Source organism: Ischnura elegans, chromosome 2 (assembly GCF_921293095.1).
Source record: "Ischnura elegans chromosome 2, ioIscEleg1.1, whole genome shotgun sequence".
In the NCBI taxonomy this organism is placed as follows: Eukaryota; Metazoa; Arthropoda; class Insecta; order Odonata; family Coenagrionidae; genus Ischnura; species Ischnura elegans.
In genome coordinates, this window is record NC_060247.1 from 16,673,551 (window position 1) to 16,688,674 (window position 15,124).

At 38.5% G+C, this 15,124-nt stretch overlaps 1 protein-coding gene across 2 annotated transcripts in view; it reads left to right on the forward strand.

The window, feature by feature from the left end:
* Nucleotides 1–11,320: 11,320 nt before the first annotated feature.
* Nucleotides 11,321–15,124, forward strand: part of LOC124153440 (ATP-dependent RNA helicase Ddx1) — a 35,631-nt gene continuing 31,827 nt past the window's right edge. The window contains exon 1 of one of the 2 annotated variants that reach the window (XM_046526594.1): nt 11,321–11,343. Coding sequence is in view for 1 of the 2 variants with exons in the window: in XM_046526593.1 (XP_046382549.1) it covers nt 12,296–12,311 (16 nt within the window). In the remaining variant the exon portion in view is untranslated. Of the gene's footprint in view, nt 11,344–12,146; nt 12,312–15,124 lie in introns of those variants that run through there. The other variant, XM_046526593.1, reaches the window with a different exon arrangement.

Genomic DNA, 15,124 nt, shown 5'->3' on the forward strand with positions numbered 1-15,124 from the left:
TATACAGATATACCGCAGATCGTCCCTGATATACAAGTTACAGGACCTGAATACTTAGTATTTTCTCGCCAAGAAGCTGTGACTTGACCGACGGTATGAGTTTATAATATTTATCATTACTCCGTTATCAGTCCATTCATATCCCTGCTTTTTTACTATATGTCAGACAAAACATCAATACTTAGTAATATATGCAGATATTCCCAGTGGCGGTTTGCCCATAAGGACTCTCGGACGCCGCCCCTCCCAAATATTTGAAAAAGTAAAAAAATAAATATCCATTAATTTATAATTATACATCTGATTAATCAATGCGTTTTTTCAGTCCCATACATCGAAAGTGTTGGAAAAACACAAAAAGAAATAGCGCGAGAAGTTCGTATTTGTAGCCGTGGGGCGCTGGCCAGAACGTCCCAATCCATCCCCATGCAGTTATATGGAGAGAGGTAGTGGTGGGGGCCGCTGGTGCTATGACGCGTCTAACGTTGTGTCTTATGGAACTCTTGGGACGTCGTCCGAAAATGCGCAGAGCGACGTGTGAGTTGACATCGCTGCGCAGGCCGGCGGGCGTATAATCTGGCGTCTACTTGGTGCTGCCACAGAAAAGAGACCTACGGAATCAGAATGGTCACTGTACTCCCAGTTAGAAATGAGTGGTGGAATCCACGTGGAACCCACGTGGAATCCACGTTGACTCGTGGATATTTGGTGGTGGTGGATATTGAGTGGATGGACCCACGTGGAATCCACGTTGATTTTAAGTGGATTTGTGGTGATTAGCATAAAATGTTGAACAGAATTTCTTATTTGTGGAACTTAACTCTCTGGTGACATTGTGTGATTTATCATCCTCAAACCACGCTAGTTATGTGAAAATGTATCGCACATTTTATTTTTATATAATTCCTGGAAAGGCAGCCATGAGAGTACATGAAAAATCATAGACACATGAAATGTCTATTTCCAGTCTACAAGTAACTTAAACCGATGAAAGTAGACCATGAATATACACTATCCCAGTGAGAAATGGGTGGTGGCATCATCGTGGAATCCACCACAAATCAACGTTGAATCCACGTGGAATCCACCACAAATCAACGTGGAACCCATGTGGAATCCACCACAAATCAACGTGGAATCCACCACAAATCAATGTGGAACCCACGTGGAATCCACGATGATTTCAAGTGTATCTATGGTGATTAGTATAAAATATTTAACGGAATTTCTAATTCGTGGAACTTAAATTTCTAGTGACATTGCGTCACTTATCATACTGAAACCACGCTAGTTATGTGAAAATGCATCCTACATTCTATTTATATATAATTCATGGAAAGGCAGGATTAGTATTATGTGTAAAATAGAATTAGCGGGTTTTCAAGCATTTGCATAATAGGCAGATTTTATTTTTATATCCACTACACTAGCTCCTGCTGGAACTTCACAATTAAATTATTCATTCATTTTATAGTTCTATTTTATAAATATTTTAAATATCCTTCCCCACATCACCCGCATACAGTACAAAATATCTTCTAGATATCTGGAGCACGTCTGCAATGTTTTGGATATTTTAAATATCTACTGGATGTCTAGAATACGTCTATTATAAGAGAGTATGATTACTGATAAGCCTTCTAAATTACCGGAATTTTAGATACTGAAAGTAATTTCACAAAAAGATTATTTAAATAAATGATACATATTTCAAAAAACAAAAATCTTTGAGGTAAAAGAGCAGACATCAACAATTTAAGCAAAATTTAGTATTATTTCATTAATCAAAATTGATAGGTAACTATGTATGAACTAACTCAGCTTAGTTACCATCAATAAACAAATCCAATTCAGTGGAATAAAAGGTATGTCAAAATTTTGCCTCTTCTTTTTCATTAATTTACAACAAAATATTTTTACTACCGTAACAAAAACTGCCATAAACTTTTATATATCACAGTTATGTACTCATATTCATTCATAGCCTTGATGAAGGAAGGCAAAAACTTGAATTGAAAACTCCTCGAGACCTATCTGCAGGACACTGAATCAACATTTATAATTGATAATGTTGCACTACTCCTTTTTAGAAATTAAATAAATTATAAGCTGATTTGAAAACTTAAAATTTGGAATCAGAGGAAGAAGCCCTAATTAGAAAGAAGCGAAAGGCAGAGAGGTTCCAATATCCAGGAAGAATTTCCAGAAGATACTGTACCATAACCTCCTGCTCCACCAGTAGGCTGTCAGTTGAAAAATAAACTTATGCTGTACCGAAATATATTACATTTGAGTCATTTATCCTGAATTTTTTCCCCGTGGGTCCTATATGAATATGATTATCTAGACAATATCTTTTAGATATCAGAAAAGGGAACATTTCAGATGCCTGCAAAATGCCTGGAAGCTATTACAAGATATTTTATGCTATTTCGATCCTTTTTCTCATCTATGCAATATTTTTAATTCAAAAATTTTTGAGATGAACCAAAGCATTGCAATACACATTTGCTTTCATCATGAAGTACTACCTGTTCATGGTTAGGGAAGAATACTAAATTTCCTGCTTATTCAGTTTTTGTTCGGAATTGTATATGGAAGGGCATTAGCTGCTGGGCATTTGGTTTAGATATATAGTGGTCGAGGTTTTAATGGTTTTAGGACAGGACCTACTGCTGTTTTAATTTTTCCACCAAATTTCCATGTGGGTTCCACGTTGATTCCACCAAATTTCCACGTGGATTCCACTTTGATTCAACCAAATTTCCACGTTGATTCCACCAAATTTCCACGTTGAGTCCACCAAATTTCCACGTGGCTTCCACGTTGATTCCACGACCAAAAACACGTGGTATCCACGTTACATTTCCACCTAATCTCCACCGTAATTTCCACGTGGGTTCCACGTGGATTCCACCACCCATTTCTCACTGGGCTGGGTGTAGTTATACGATTTTAATTTTTAATTACTTGTAGGTATTGCTACAGTAAATAAATTATTCCATTATGCTTGCGTTTTTTGGTATTTGAATTCCGGAACACATAAAATCCAACCAGTTAAAGGCCGTACTGACGAAGGAAAACTATTCTCGAGTATTTGACACAGTTCTGTTATGATTACGAATTTCAAGAACCTTGGGGAAATTAATATTATAATATTTAGGCCTTAACAATGTATTCATATCTTCCCGATGATTAGAAATGCGGTACCTATTTTCAGATAAATTTATCAAAAGACCTGCAGTATTAGGAAAAATCAGTTAACATTCCCCACTGATTTATAATTTAAGAAATAGTTGCGTGCGTGATAGGGTGAAGGATTAAATATGATTTAAATCGTTAAGCGCGACTTTAAATAGAGTCATTCAATTAATGTCATGAAGTGCCGCGTACAATGCACCTTTTGTGTGTAGGTTCATCATTTTTCTAGCCGTCCTTGTTGTATTGGTTCATGTTCACCTAATTCCCCAGCGGCAGAGCGGTAGCTGTCTGATGGAAAATGCTCACTTCTGTCTGATTTAAGTGGCCTCGAAGAGTTCATATCAGTGCGGAAATCCTTACAGCTCCCATCTGTGGCTCAGTCGAGTCGTCTTCTTTTACGATCTAGAACTTATTTTCTATTATATCATGGCAATGATTTCGAAGACACAGTTAATCCAAATGCGACCCGTTGGCGTCTCGTGTGTTTACCACATATGAATCTTAGACTCAAGGAGATGGTCCGTGACGTCCTTTGTTTGCTTGAATGCCTTTGCTGACCTTAAATTCGTCCCTCAGCTGAATCAGCATTAGTGGACCACGACTTCTATCTCCCTTGAGTCGTCCTGATAGTAACGGCAAGACTCTCGGAAAGAACGGAGTGAAATGAGTTCAGACATCATTTTCGAGGTGTTAATTGTGCGCAATTGCCGATTACGAAGTTTCTTAGTGCTGTGTGTACATTCAAGAAGACAATTTTGAATTAATCAACAGTGCTCGTTTTTTTAAGGGAAATATAGGGAAAAATTGTCCCAATTCTGTGTCCAGGCACCTTGTTCTTTTTGGTCGTATTTTTCGTCGGCCTATTTTGTGTCGTCCCTTGTTTATTTATAGACTAGTGCCCATGCCATGTGTTCAATCAGAAAGAAATTGTTGTCCAGCGCTGATTTCAACGAACGTGTAATTGATCACTTCGCTGGACAAAATGAAAAGAAGGATGGACTTTTGCAATATAACTAAAGGCCTGTGAGTATTTCATATTTTGTTAAAAATGTGTAAGAAATGTTTAATTGTTGATTTTAAATCATACTGTATTCAAGAAGCAACGCGAACACCGACATCGAAGTTTACATCTGCAATAGCAAAGCGCGCGCATTCTAGTAGTGTTTGTTGCCTAGTGGAAGTCAGTGACACTCTCCTCCCCTCCTCAGGTGTTACAAGTGTCATTGCTACCTAAATCATTGCAAATTTTGTATAGATTTGACAAATAACGCATTATGATTGCAAAACGAATAACAGAAGTGTATTGCGGGCATATCCGCACGAAGAATGTAGACGCTAAAACCTAAAGTTACGTGTTTTCGTTTGTATTTGCAAAATATCGCAGCAAATATGTTTTTATTCTTCAAGATCATTGATCAGTATAATCGAGAGTCCGGACTAAGCCGATCCGTATGACCGAGAGTCTACTGCATTTAGTATTTATTAATCAAGCTTTATTAGGAAAACTAGGTATTTTTGTTGAAAAAAACGGAACGTATGGCATCAAGGAATTTAATTCCTAGATTGCCGTAAAAACTTAATAAAATACACGAAATATTAAAAAATTATGACCCCCCCGGTGGAGTGCGCCCCCCCTAGCATTTGACTCACGAGCCGCCACTGGATATTCCGCGAATCCTCCCTGATATACAAGTTATAGGACCTGCAATACTTAGTATTTTCTCGCCGCGAAGCTGTTATTCGCCTGAAGGTATAATTGTAAATCCTAGACATTGTGAGGGTATGTGACAAACATCGATTCCGCAATGGTATTTCAATTGAATTTATGAAATTAATAATCTCGAATTAGGGTAACCTACGGTGTGTTATAGACTGACCATTAACCAAGTTTACGAAAAAGTTTAATCGATCCCATACAAAAAGTATTTCAAATTTAAAAAATTCCATATCTCGTACCATCGCCTGCTAAATACTTCCTTGAATCGTTGCCATATGTAGATTTTTTGATACATTAGATTAATTTATCAAATATATATCATCGCTACGTCGAAGTAAAGTCGAGCGATACGAAACAACCAAAAAAGTCAGAAGAAAAACGATTTTCGGGTTTACATGACGTTTCCAGAAACAATAGTACAAATCGTATACGCGCTGTGTAAAAGGAAAATTACTATCATACCATCGCGGTGTAAACGCGCAAGTACGGGAGTCACCAGGGTTGACACCTACGTAGTATTAAAAAGGGATACAACAGACAAATGAATATCAGTGCATTGACAGGACGCATAGGATACAATGTAATGGCAAATTGTCGGTAAAAATGCCATGAAAATTATAGCGTAGTAAATATCCGACCGGCGCCGGTAGAGGCGGGGAAAAGTCCTTGCCTGCAAATCCGAAGGTCGCGGGTTCGATTCCCGTCAGGGTAGGTGTTAGTCGTTGATTCATGTTATTGGCTGCGGCCTTAAACGGGCTGTTTTCGGGGCGATGAAAAGAAAAAAATAACTGATAAAAAAGGTATCGAAGGTAGGCTTCGAAGATTTTATAAAAAAAAGCAATAAACATGAATTCCCTTCAACCCAACCCGACCCGACCCGACCCGACCCGACCCGACCCGACCCGACCCGACCCGACCCCACCCCACCCCACCCCACCCCACCCAACCCAACCCAACCCAACCCAACCCAACCCAACCCAACCCAACCCAACCCAACCCAACCCAACCCAACCCAACCCAACCCATCCACACCCAACCATAACTCAATAGTATGAAAACAGAAAAATTCATCCTCAGGGTACAGCGCCCCGATGGCAACATTGTAAACTGAAAACAAATGAGGTTTGAAATGCTCGCGTTTATGACCCCTTACGCCGCCTAAGGGGACATTATGAACGAAAAACAATTGAGTACTTAATATCGGTCTTTGTGGCTCCCCTGGCGGTGGCATTTAGGGCGTAGTCCAGTACAAGCTACCAGTGCTCCGAAGCGCTGGGAGCGAGTCTTTGCGTGGTCCAGTAGAAGCTACAAAAGCTCCCGTAGCATTCTCGTACGTCACGCATGACGTCACTACATTCGCTTCTCTCGCTACAAACGCTCCTGCGTAGGTGGGTGAGCTGGAGCGAACCGGTTTTCAGCGCGATTTTGAACGGGAAGGAAGGCAAAAGAAAATGGTGTTCGTAACAATTGTGGACCTGGCCAGAAATAATATGACCTTTTGGAGTTGACAGAAGAAGTCGCTAAGAGAGCCAGGTTGGTAAATGCTAAAAACAAATTGTTAAAGAACTATTCCGGGGATATTACGGTGAGGCAAATGGCAGTAACTCAATGGTTTTACAATTCAGAGTCAATGTTCGCCACGGGCCAGATCGAGGAAGAAATTGAGCGGCAAGTCCAAGATATTTTATAAACTTTGTTGTTGTGATAATGAATTATATATAATATTATTTAATTATTAGTGGTTTAAGCTTGAGATAGCGAGAAGTGGAGATAGAAAATGACTATTCGAAATTAATAAGGCATGTGGTAAGTGAACTTTCCGGTCGAAGCATTCCGTTATTTTGTAAGTTAAATTGATTTATTTGTTATTTAGATCAATTATTAGTTATTTGAACTTTACATTGCGTGAAATTGAGATAGAATATGACTTCTTAGGTTAGGCGTATGTGAACTTCCTGGTCAAAGTATTCCGTTTGTTGCTTTGTGGCGTCCAACCTTTCTCCATGAAGATTGTATTCTCTGTTCAATGATGATATCTTCCTCTAATCATCAACTTAAGTTTAATCAATTATTGATGTTCGGTTGTATTTTACTTGTGTATTTTTCTTAAGGTCAGGTTGACACGTATTGCAAATTGATGCTTAAGGCTTATTGTTGACGAGATGGGTCCAAGTCTAGGACTGCTTTTGAGACTATCATACAATGTCATGAGTGCATGATAAATCGTAAAAAGACACTCCACGTAAGGCCTTTTTACACCTACATAAACCGGGCCCGTACGAGTCTAAATGTATGAACGCGAGAATGAACACGAAATACGTACCGTACGGTTGTGTTGTTGCACGTTATGTACACGCGTAACCGTACTCAACTTGTGCAAATGCATGAACGGAAAATAGGGTTGTTCACCATATTTTTTTTATTCAAGAAATCGAAAGATCGTGCTTCAGAAGGAGCAATGACAATAATATTATGCTATTTTCTTCATTGTACATGTTTAGAGAAGGCTTTAAACAGTGACAAATTTTACGTTACGCCAAAAAGCCCTACTTCCATCTTGAATTGATGTGTGACGTCACAAGCCTGTAGATGCCCTACTGCAGTGTTGTTTAAGTGGCTCAGCAGGGTTATTCCACTTTTTTTCAAGATCTCCAGCGTCTGCCGCCAGATCAGTGTTTAAAGAAAATCCAAATTTATCCTTTAATAAGAGTAATAATAAGCAAAATTACCCTTACTTGTACATATTTATTGCTCATCATATCATAAAGCCGATGTCCCACGGTCAAATTTGCGTCAAAATATTTTGATCAAAATTTGATGCAACTGACGCGCACCCTGTCCCACGGTCAAAATTTTGTCCAACTGGCTTTTGGTCCTATCGTTTGTACAAATCACCGATTTGTACAAATGGATAGGACAGGTTCTAAATTTTCATCCAATTGGAAGAAACCAACCAATCACAGGGCCTTTGACAAAAAAGCATCGCCAAGCGCTGACACACAGGCCAAATACGTTTAACTTATTTATCGTCTGCATGAGTATTTTAATTAATAATTATGTATATTATGGACACAAAAATAAACTTTGTTGTATTCCACACAGTATGCATTAAAAACCCAACCGGTTTCCACTTTTTCAGGTCGTTATCTTAGTCGTAAACCTCTAGATAAGGACCTGAAAAGATCGAAACCGGTTGAGTTTTTTCATTAGTATTGTTTGGAATACTAAAAGGTTTAGTTTTAAATTTATAATATCACCATATCTCGAAGTGAATTCACAAAACATTATTTCAAATATATATATACGTTCGTGATCGTCTATTTCATCGCCTGGTGTGGCCCTAAAGGTAAATATGAGCAAATATTCGTCTCAGTGATAGGCGATGGAAGCTCTCAACTAGGAAATCCGTAATAATCAGTTGATCTTAGAAAGGCATAGAAAGGAAGCAATCTTTGGAATCGCAATACCAGGAGGGATGTTTTGGAAATAATAAAAGATTTACTTAAGGTATCGAGGACGAATTTTACGCTTTATGGAAGGCATACAATGCGAGCAGCTGGAGAAATGACTAATATGAACTGACGATTGTACCTGTGAAACACTACAGCTGCCCGTTTCTATTACTATGATTATAGGATAAGGACCTTATTTTAGAAACTGCTAGATTAGGAGAGAAAAATGTGATTTAAATGCACGCTTACAGCACTATTCATAATATCTCCTCAACCACAATGTCCATCATTCATTAATAACATTTTCCTCGCGGGAATAAACTGCCTCACGTTTGTATCCTGGCGTTTTATTCTGCCCTCAACCTTGCTGATAAGGGACATGAAAATATCCTGACTTGTCGTCGATTATTATCGATAATAAACGGGAACATCGGCGACCAACTCCTTCTCCAGCATGTTTAGCATGCTTATTCCAACGCTTTCATACCCCTTTTCCAGCCAAGGCCAAGTTCAGCATTCCTTCTGTTTTCTTTTTTTCGCATCTTTAATGTTCAAGAGGCCTGTTCAAACAATTTCGCCTGCTTAAAAAGAAAGAATCCTCCACCTCCACAAGTTTCCTAGTTGTTTACATAAATATCGTCTATCGTTTGTTTTTTATCAAAATGAGATGCATCGTGGGACACCCCCAGTCCAGTTGTATCAAAATATTTGCATCAAAATTTTTGCCCAAAAATTTTGATCAAAATATTTTGACGCAAATTGACCGTGGGACATCGGCTTAATAGCACTAAAACGTACACATTTCACGAGTTGTCTTTTTGATACATATAATCAGTATATTCCGAATCAACTGTTTCAATGAAAAACTTGACTCACAATAAATATAAAACACTAATAAAACATGATAATCGGTTTTCCAATCACTCTGCACACGCTAAAAGAATTTGCACTCCTTGAAGTTCGAAAGATTCTCCACACCTCACTTCTCACTCATCACTAACGACTTAGAATCAGTTTACGTTATTTCACATTGACATTTCGAGGACAATGAAATGAATAGGCTGAAACAAATAGCTAAATCGGTTATTGTAACATCAAAAAACTTCGAATTTCACTATTACTCTTACCCGTACTCTTACCGTAACCAAAATATGATCAAAACAAAAACAAACAACAGCGCAACGAAATTCGTGAAATGTAAACACTCGTGAATGCTCAAAATTAATAGGTAATAAAATCAAACGGAACTTAGAAGCGAACAAACGATTGGAAATTAATATGCGTTCGATGTATCCCTAAAGCACAACTAGATCAAATATGAAACATATCCCCTAGGCAATAGTTAGATACCTTAGATCGAAATGTATAGGGTTGATTGAACTAGCATGGAAGAAATAAATAATTTCGTCGAAGCAGTTACATTCACAACTCACTTCACTCTTTACTTCATTGTCTATATGCAATCATTCACTTAGGGGTACATTAAGGGCACAAATTGTGTTCACTTGCACTAGAGGCACAATGAAAGTTCACTGCACGTAGTTTCCTAGCAAATGCAGCTATACAAAACTTTCAATTCCTGTCAACGCTACATACGTTGCCTGCCTAACTTGAAGAATGGATTTCATGTCGCCTTGATCCATCCGGAAGCTTCATGCACAACATAGGCCATTTCAAAATAAGGAAAAACCTTGGCAAATGTCCAGTCGGCATGCAGAGTACTCAGCTTGGCATCGAGGGTACAGGCCAGCCGTACAGGCTTGTTTCGTCATCACCTCTATTTCAAGATGGCCGACCGTTTTTGGCGGCGTTTAAAATTGTTCGAATTTTGATTGCTAATAATTCCATCATTACTTTTTCAACGCATCTGTCATTCATCCCAATCGAAATGAAATTACATCAGAAGTGATATACATTCGTTTTTTTAGACCGTTCTGATAGGCTTGAACAACCCTATTGAACCTATTTTAGCTAGGTTCAAACATTCGTACATGTTCCGTTTCGGTCCACAAAAATCATTCACGCAACCAGGCATTAACTTGTACGTGTATCGTTTAAACGCAAGCTTTTAGGTGAGTTAAGTTAATGAGGCTTATTTTTGGTTTCATTGAAATTTCTCTAATTATGTATTTAATCAGTGTTATCTTCTTTTAAATGTATCATGATCTGCTCTTGTTTAAGTTTATCACCTTGGTGGTGCCTAGGTGTTAGAGGATTTGCAAACCAGTGGGTAAAATCTTCAGGACAAGCATCGGATCGGTGGTGTCCGATCATGGTATCCAATGAAGATCTAATATTAATTAGGTTTCTTGTGGTGTACCCCATGGTCATATTCTTTTTGTCATTTATATTACTGACCTCTCTAACAAGCTAAGTAAAGTACAAGGGTCTTTAACAATCCCTAGTTCGTCAGGCGATCTAATATCCGAGCAGACGATACTAGTAAAACAAACGACTAACAAATGCTACAATCACAGATATATACAAGATATATTGTACAGATATATTGTATATATCTGTGGCTACAATCGCTCCAGCCGTGATCCAGTTCCACTGGGAGCGAAAGTGGACCACGAATCTGTAGCGTCTGTAGCGGGAGCACTTGGGAGCATTGGGAGCGTGTACTGGACCATACTGGACTACGCCCCTTGACGCATACACTGATATTCATTTGTCTGTTGTATCCCTTTTTAATACTACGTAGGTGTCAACCATGGTGACTCTCGTACTTGCGAGTTTACACCGCGATGGTATGATAGTAATTTTCCGTTTACACAGCGCGTATACGATTTTTACCATTGTTTCTGGAAACGTCATGTAAACCCGAAATTCATTTTTCTTCTGACTTTTTCGGTTGTTTCGTATCGCTCGACTTTACTTCGACGAAGCGATGATATATATTTGATAAATTAATCTAGTGTATCAAAAAATCTACATATGGCAACGATTCAAGGAAGTATTTAGCAGGCGATGGTACGAGATATGGAATTTTTTAAATTTGAAATACTTTTTGTATGGGATCGATTAACCTTTTTTCGTAAACTTGGTTAATGGTCAGTCTATAACACACCGTGTTACCCTAATTCGAGATTATTAATTTCATAAAATCAATTGAAATACCATTGCGGAATAGATGTTTGTAACATACCCTCACAATGTCTAGGATTTTGTGATAATTTTTTTCGAATGACTTTCCTATTGAAGGAACTCATTTTCATGACAACTCCTCCCCTATGAAAAAATTGTATAAACCTGTTTCAAAATTTTATACAATTGCCATGGCAATGTATAAGATTGTATAAAATTTTGAAACAGGTTTATACAATTTTTTCATAGGGGCTCGGACTAAACCATGTTCATCCAGTTTTATTTCCTCGTTTTGTAAATTGCAAATATTACATGATCGGTACACTTTTTTGCACATTCACGCATCGTGTGGCCTATAGTGTTTATGATCTGGAATATTATTTTTTCAAGTGTTTACTATGTTTTTTTCTTCTGTGAACTTGTATCCTATAAATGGTTAAACGATATTATTATAATATATCTTGGTTCATTCCTCCCGAAGAGAGATGAGAACACGGGACGATGGACATCATAGCAACACAAAAGATTTCATAGTGTGGGTACTTAGACGAAAAACAAATAGCGTTTAATATTGTAGTCAAATTGTAGTCATAAATCCTCGTCAATTAAATAAAAATAGAAACAAACGTGCAATGTGCGCCATAGTTTTATCGTATCATGATTGTTTCCAGGTGCGTTCCACGCCACGGAATCGGAACTACAACTAATGAAAACAGCACAGCGACATTCGTCACCGGTCGTCTGAAAATTGCTGTCAATCCAATTTTTATGATTTTCTACTGATTAGTACAATAGATCATAATATTTTGAAAATTACTTTAATTAATATTTTATCACAATGGCGGCATTTGAAGGTAAATTTTTAGTATTTGCTCCTTTTATAGTGTTTGCATTATACTTAACGAATAAGATTGTGATTTAAGGCTGTTGTATGTGGTGCTAATTAATGCCTTCTAATATGCACGAAATTTCGCTCTTAACTGTGACAAAGTTAAGTAGATTTATTTTTCTCGTCACTTGAGTATTTGAGTGGATTGAGAATTCACTACCTTCAGTTTTCTTGACTTGGTTAATTATATCTTGCAAGTTCGGTAAAGAGGTGACTTGGTTGTATCTTCTGCTTTGTTAATTTTAAAATAATCATGGATTGCCAAGCTAATCCTGTGAATGGCACGTACTTGGGCAGATTCTTCGATTTTATAGTACATGTTTCATAATTGGCCGTCGATGAGCGAACATTCTATGTTCAAGTAGTCTATTATTGACCGCATGTGCATACTTCTGTGATTTCTTGATAGCGAGTGAGAGGAATTCGCCATAGGTTAGAATTTTAATTATGTTGAATTCTTCATGAAAGTGAACATGGCTTCAATTGTTTGAGTTTCGAGTGTCAAAATAACCTTTTGGTCGCTGTTAAAGAGTCTCGTATTAGCTATTCTTCTTTGTGAGGATATAAAGGATATTCAAGCGAATTAGCGTCATCTCAAAAATGACAAAACGACTTCTTTTTCTTCCACGGATTTATTTTCTCGGTATGACTTGTTTCAACCTCGAGAGGTAGACCTCTTGAGGTTGAAACATGTAGCGAGAAAATAAATCCATGAAAGAAAACCAAGACATTTTGTCATTTGGGAACTTCAACTTCCACAAAGTTGAGCCGGAAACCATTGAATGTGAAATAGCGTCATCTCAACCACTCAATTCATGGTATGGATCAGGTAGGGCAACTTAGAGGGGGATGGGAAAGGGCGATTTGACACAGTTTTCACTTTTAGGGGCAAATGTGGTAGTGCCACCGCAAATGGGAAAACAAATTTAAGGAAAACATTGCCTCAGACCTCCAATGTGTCTGGGTATCCTTGGAGTGGAGTAATAAAATATTCTTTTCTTACAATTAGACCCCACTGTAATAACTGCACGACATGCAGGTTCCAGAGTGAGTGCTGTAGCGTCCCGACGCGTTTATTGGCGCCAAGATAAAACAAATAAAATACATAATAATAACATGCGTATACTAGCAGACAATACATTATATCCCTCCCCAACATATATGTGGTCATTACTCCCCCCCACCCCATGATACATTTTTATCACATCTCCAGCAGATTACACATTACACAACACATATACCATCACAGTTTGCTAATCACATCACAAGTTCAATATTGTCCTACTTTTACGCATTCTCTGAGGGTATCTTCTGCTGACTTCTACCCTTGGTGGTTCCACTTCTGGGGCTTGCTCTCGGTGAGCTAAAGGTTCCCAGTACCTAGGTGCCTCATCCTCCTCACATTCAGCAACCTGTGGCACTAACTCCTCGCATCCAGTTCCCTCAGGCTCAAATGCTTTTTCAGGTCCAACCAACACATCTTGTTTGCCCATGTCCTTTCCTTCACACTGGTCGCCCCTTTTCCTTAGTTGATCAATGTGCCTGTGAATGACAACACCTTCATTGGTTAAAACTGTATACAGTCTAGACCCCAACACTTCCTTCAGCACCCCTGACATCCACACCATTTTCCCCTGAGGGTACATTTTTGTCATCACTCTTTGCCCTTCACTTAAAACTCTCAAACGTGAGTCACTATGAGCCTGGATCTGGGCATCCTGTTTTTTATTTACTTGCTGCCCTATATTGGGTTTAGTTATTGCCAACCGGGAGCGAAGAGCTCTTCCAAACATTAACACACTAGGAGGCTCTCCGGTGGTCATGTGCGGAGTTATTCTATAATTAAATAAAAAACGTGGCAAGGCAACATGCAAGGGTGTTCCGTCACTGGTTAAAGCTTTCACTTTGTTTTTAAACAATCTGACCATGTTCTCTGCGGCACCATTTGAAGCTGGATGATATGGGGGGGAAAAGATGTGTTGAATTCCATTTTCCTTACAGAATTCCCTGAACAAGGATGAAGTGAAGGCAGAACCATTGTCAGAAACAATTGTCTCTGGGAGACCAAATATGGCAAAAATATCTCTTAGGTGCATAATGACCTTGTCTGATGAACTATTACGTATTTCCTTCACTTCTGGCCATTTGGTTGAACTGTTAATTACTATTAAAAACATTTTTTGCAAAAAGGGACCAGCCAAGTCAATGTGTAGTCTTTCCCATGGCCTGACTGGCCATTTCCAACACTTCAATGGAGCCATGCATGGCGATGGCTTGTTTGTGAGGCATGCTTCACATGCACGAGCTAATTCCTCTTAATCTCTATCTAGAATTTAGCCACCAGAGATATCGGACATGGCAAGGGACTTCATTTTTACTATGCCCATGTGACCCGCATGCAGCTCCTTGAGTAAACCCCCCTGTAACTTCTTAGGAATTACAACTCTATTTCCCCACATTAGACACCCTTGTTCAACTGTCAGCTCTGTTTGCCTTTGAAAAAATGGTTTTAGTTCATCAATTGCTTTGCTTGGCCACCCTAACATGCAAAAGTCAATTACTTTTCCCAAAATTTTATCTATTCTAGAGTGTCTGGCAATTTCTTTTGCGGTTACAGGAAGAAACTCGTTTTCTCCCAAGTCCAGGTATGAAATTTCCTCTATTATATCCCCTTCCTGATTTAAAGGAAGTGTAGACAACCCATCTGCCACTTTATTCTTTTCTGCCTTCACACACTCCAGCTTGTAATTGTACCCTTGAAGAATCACAGCCCAACGT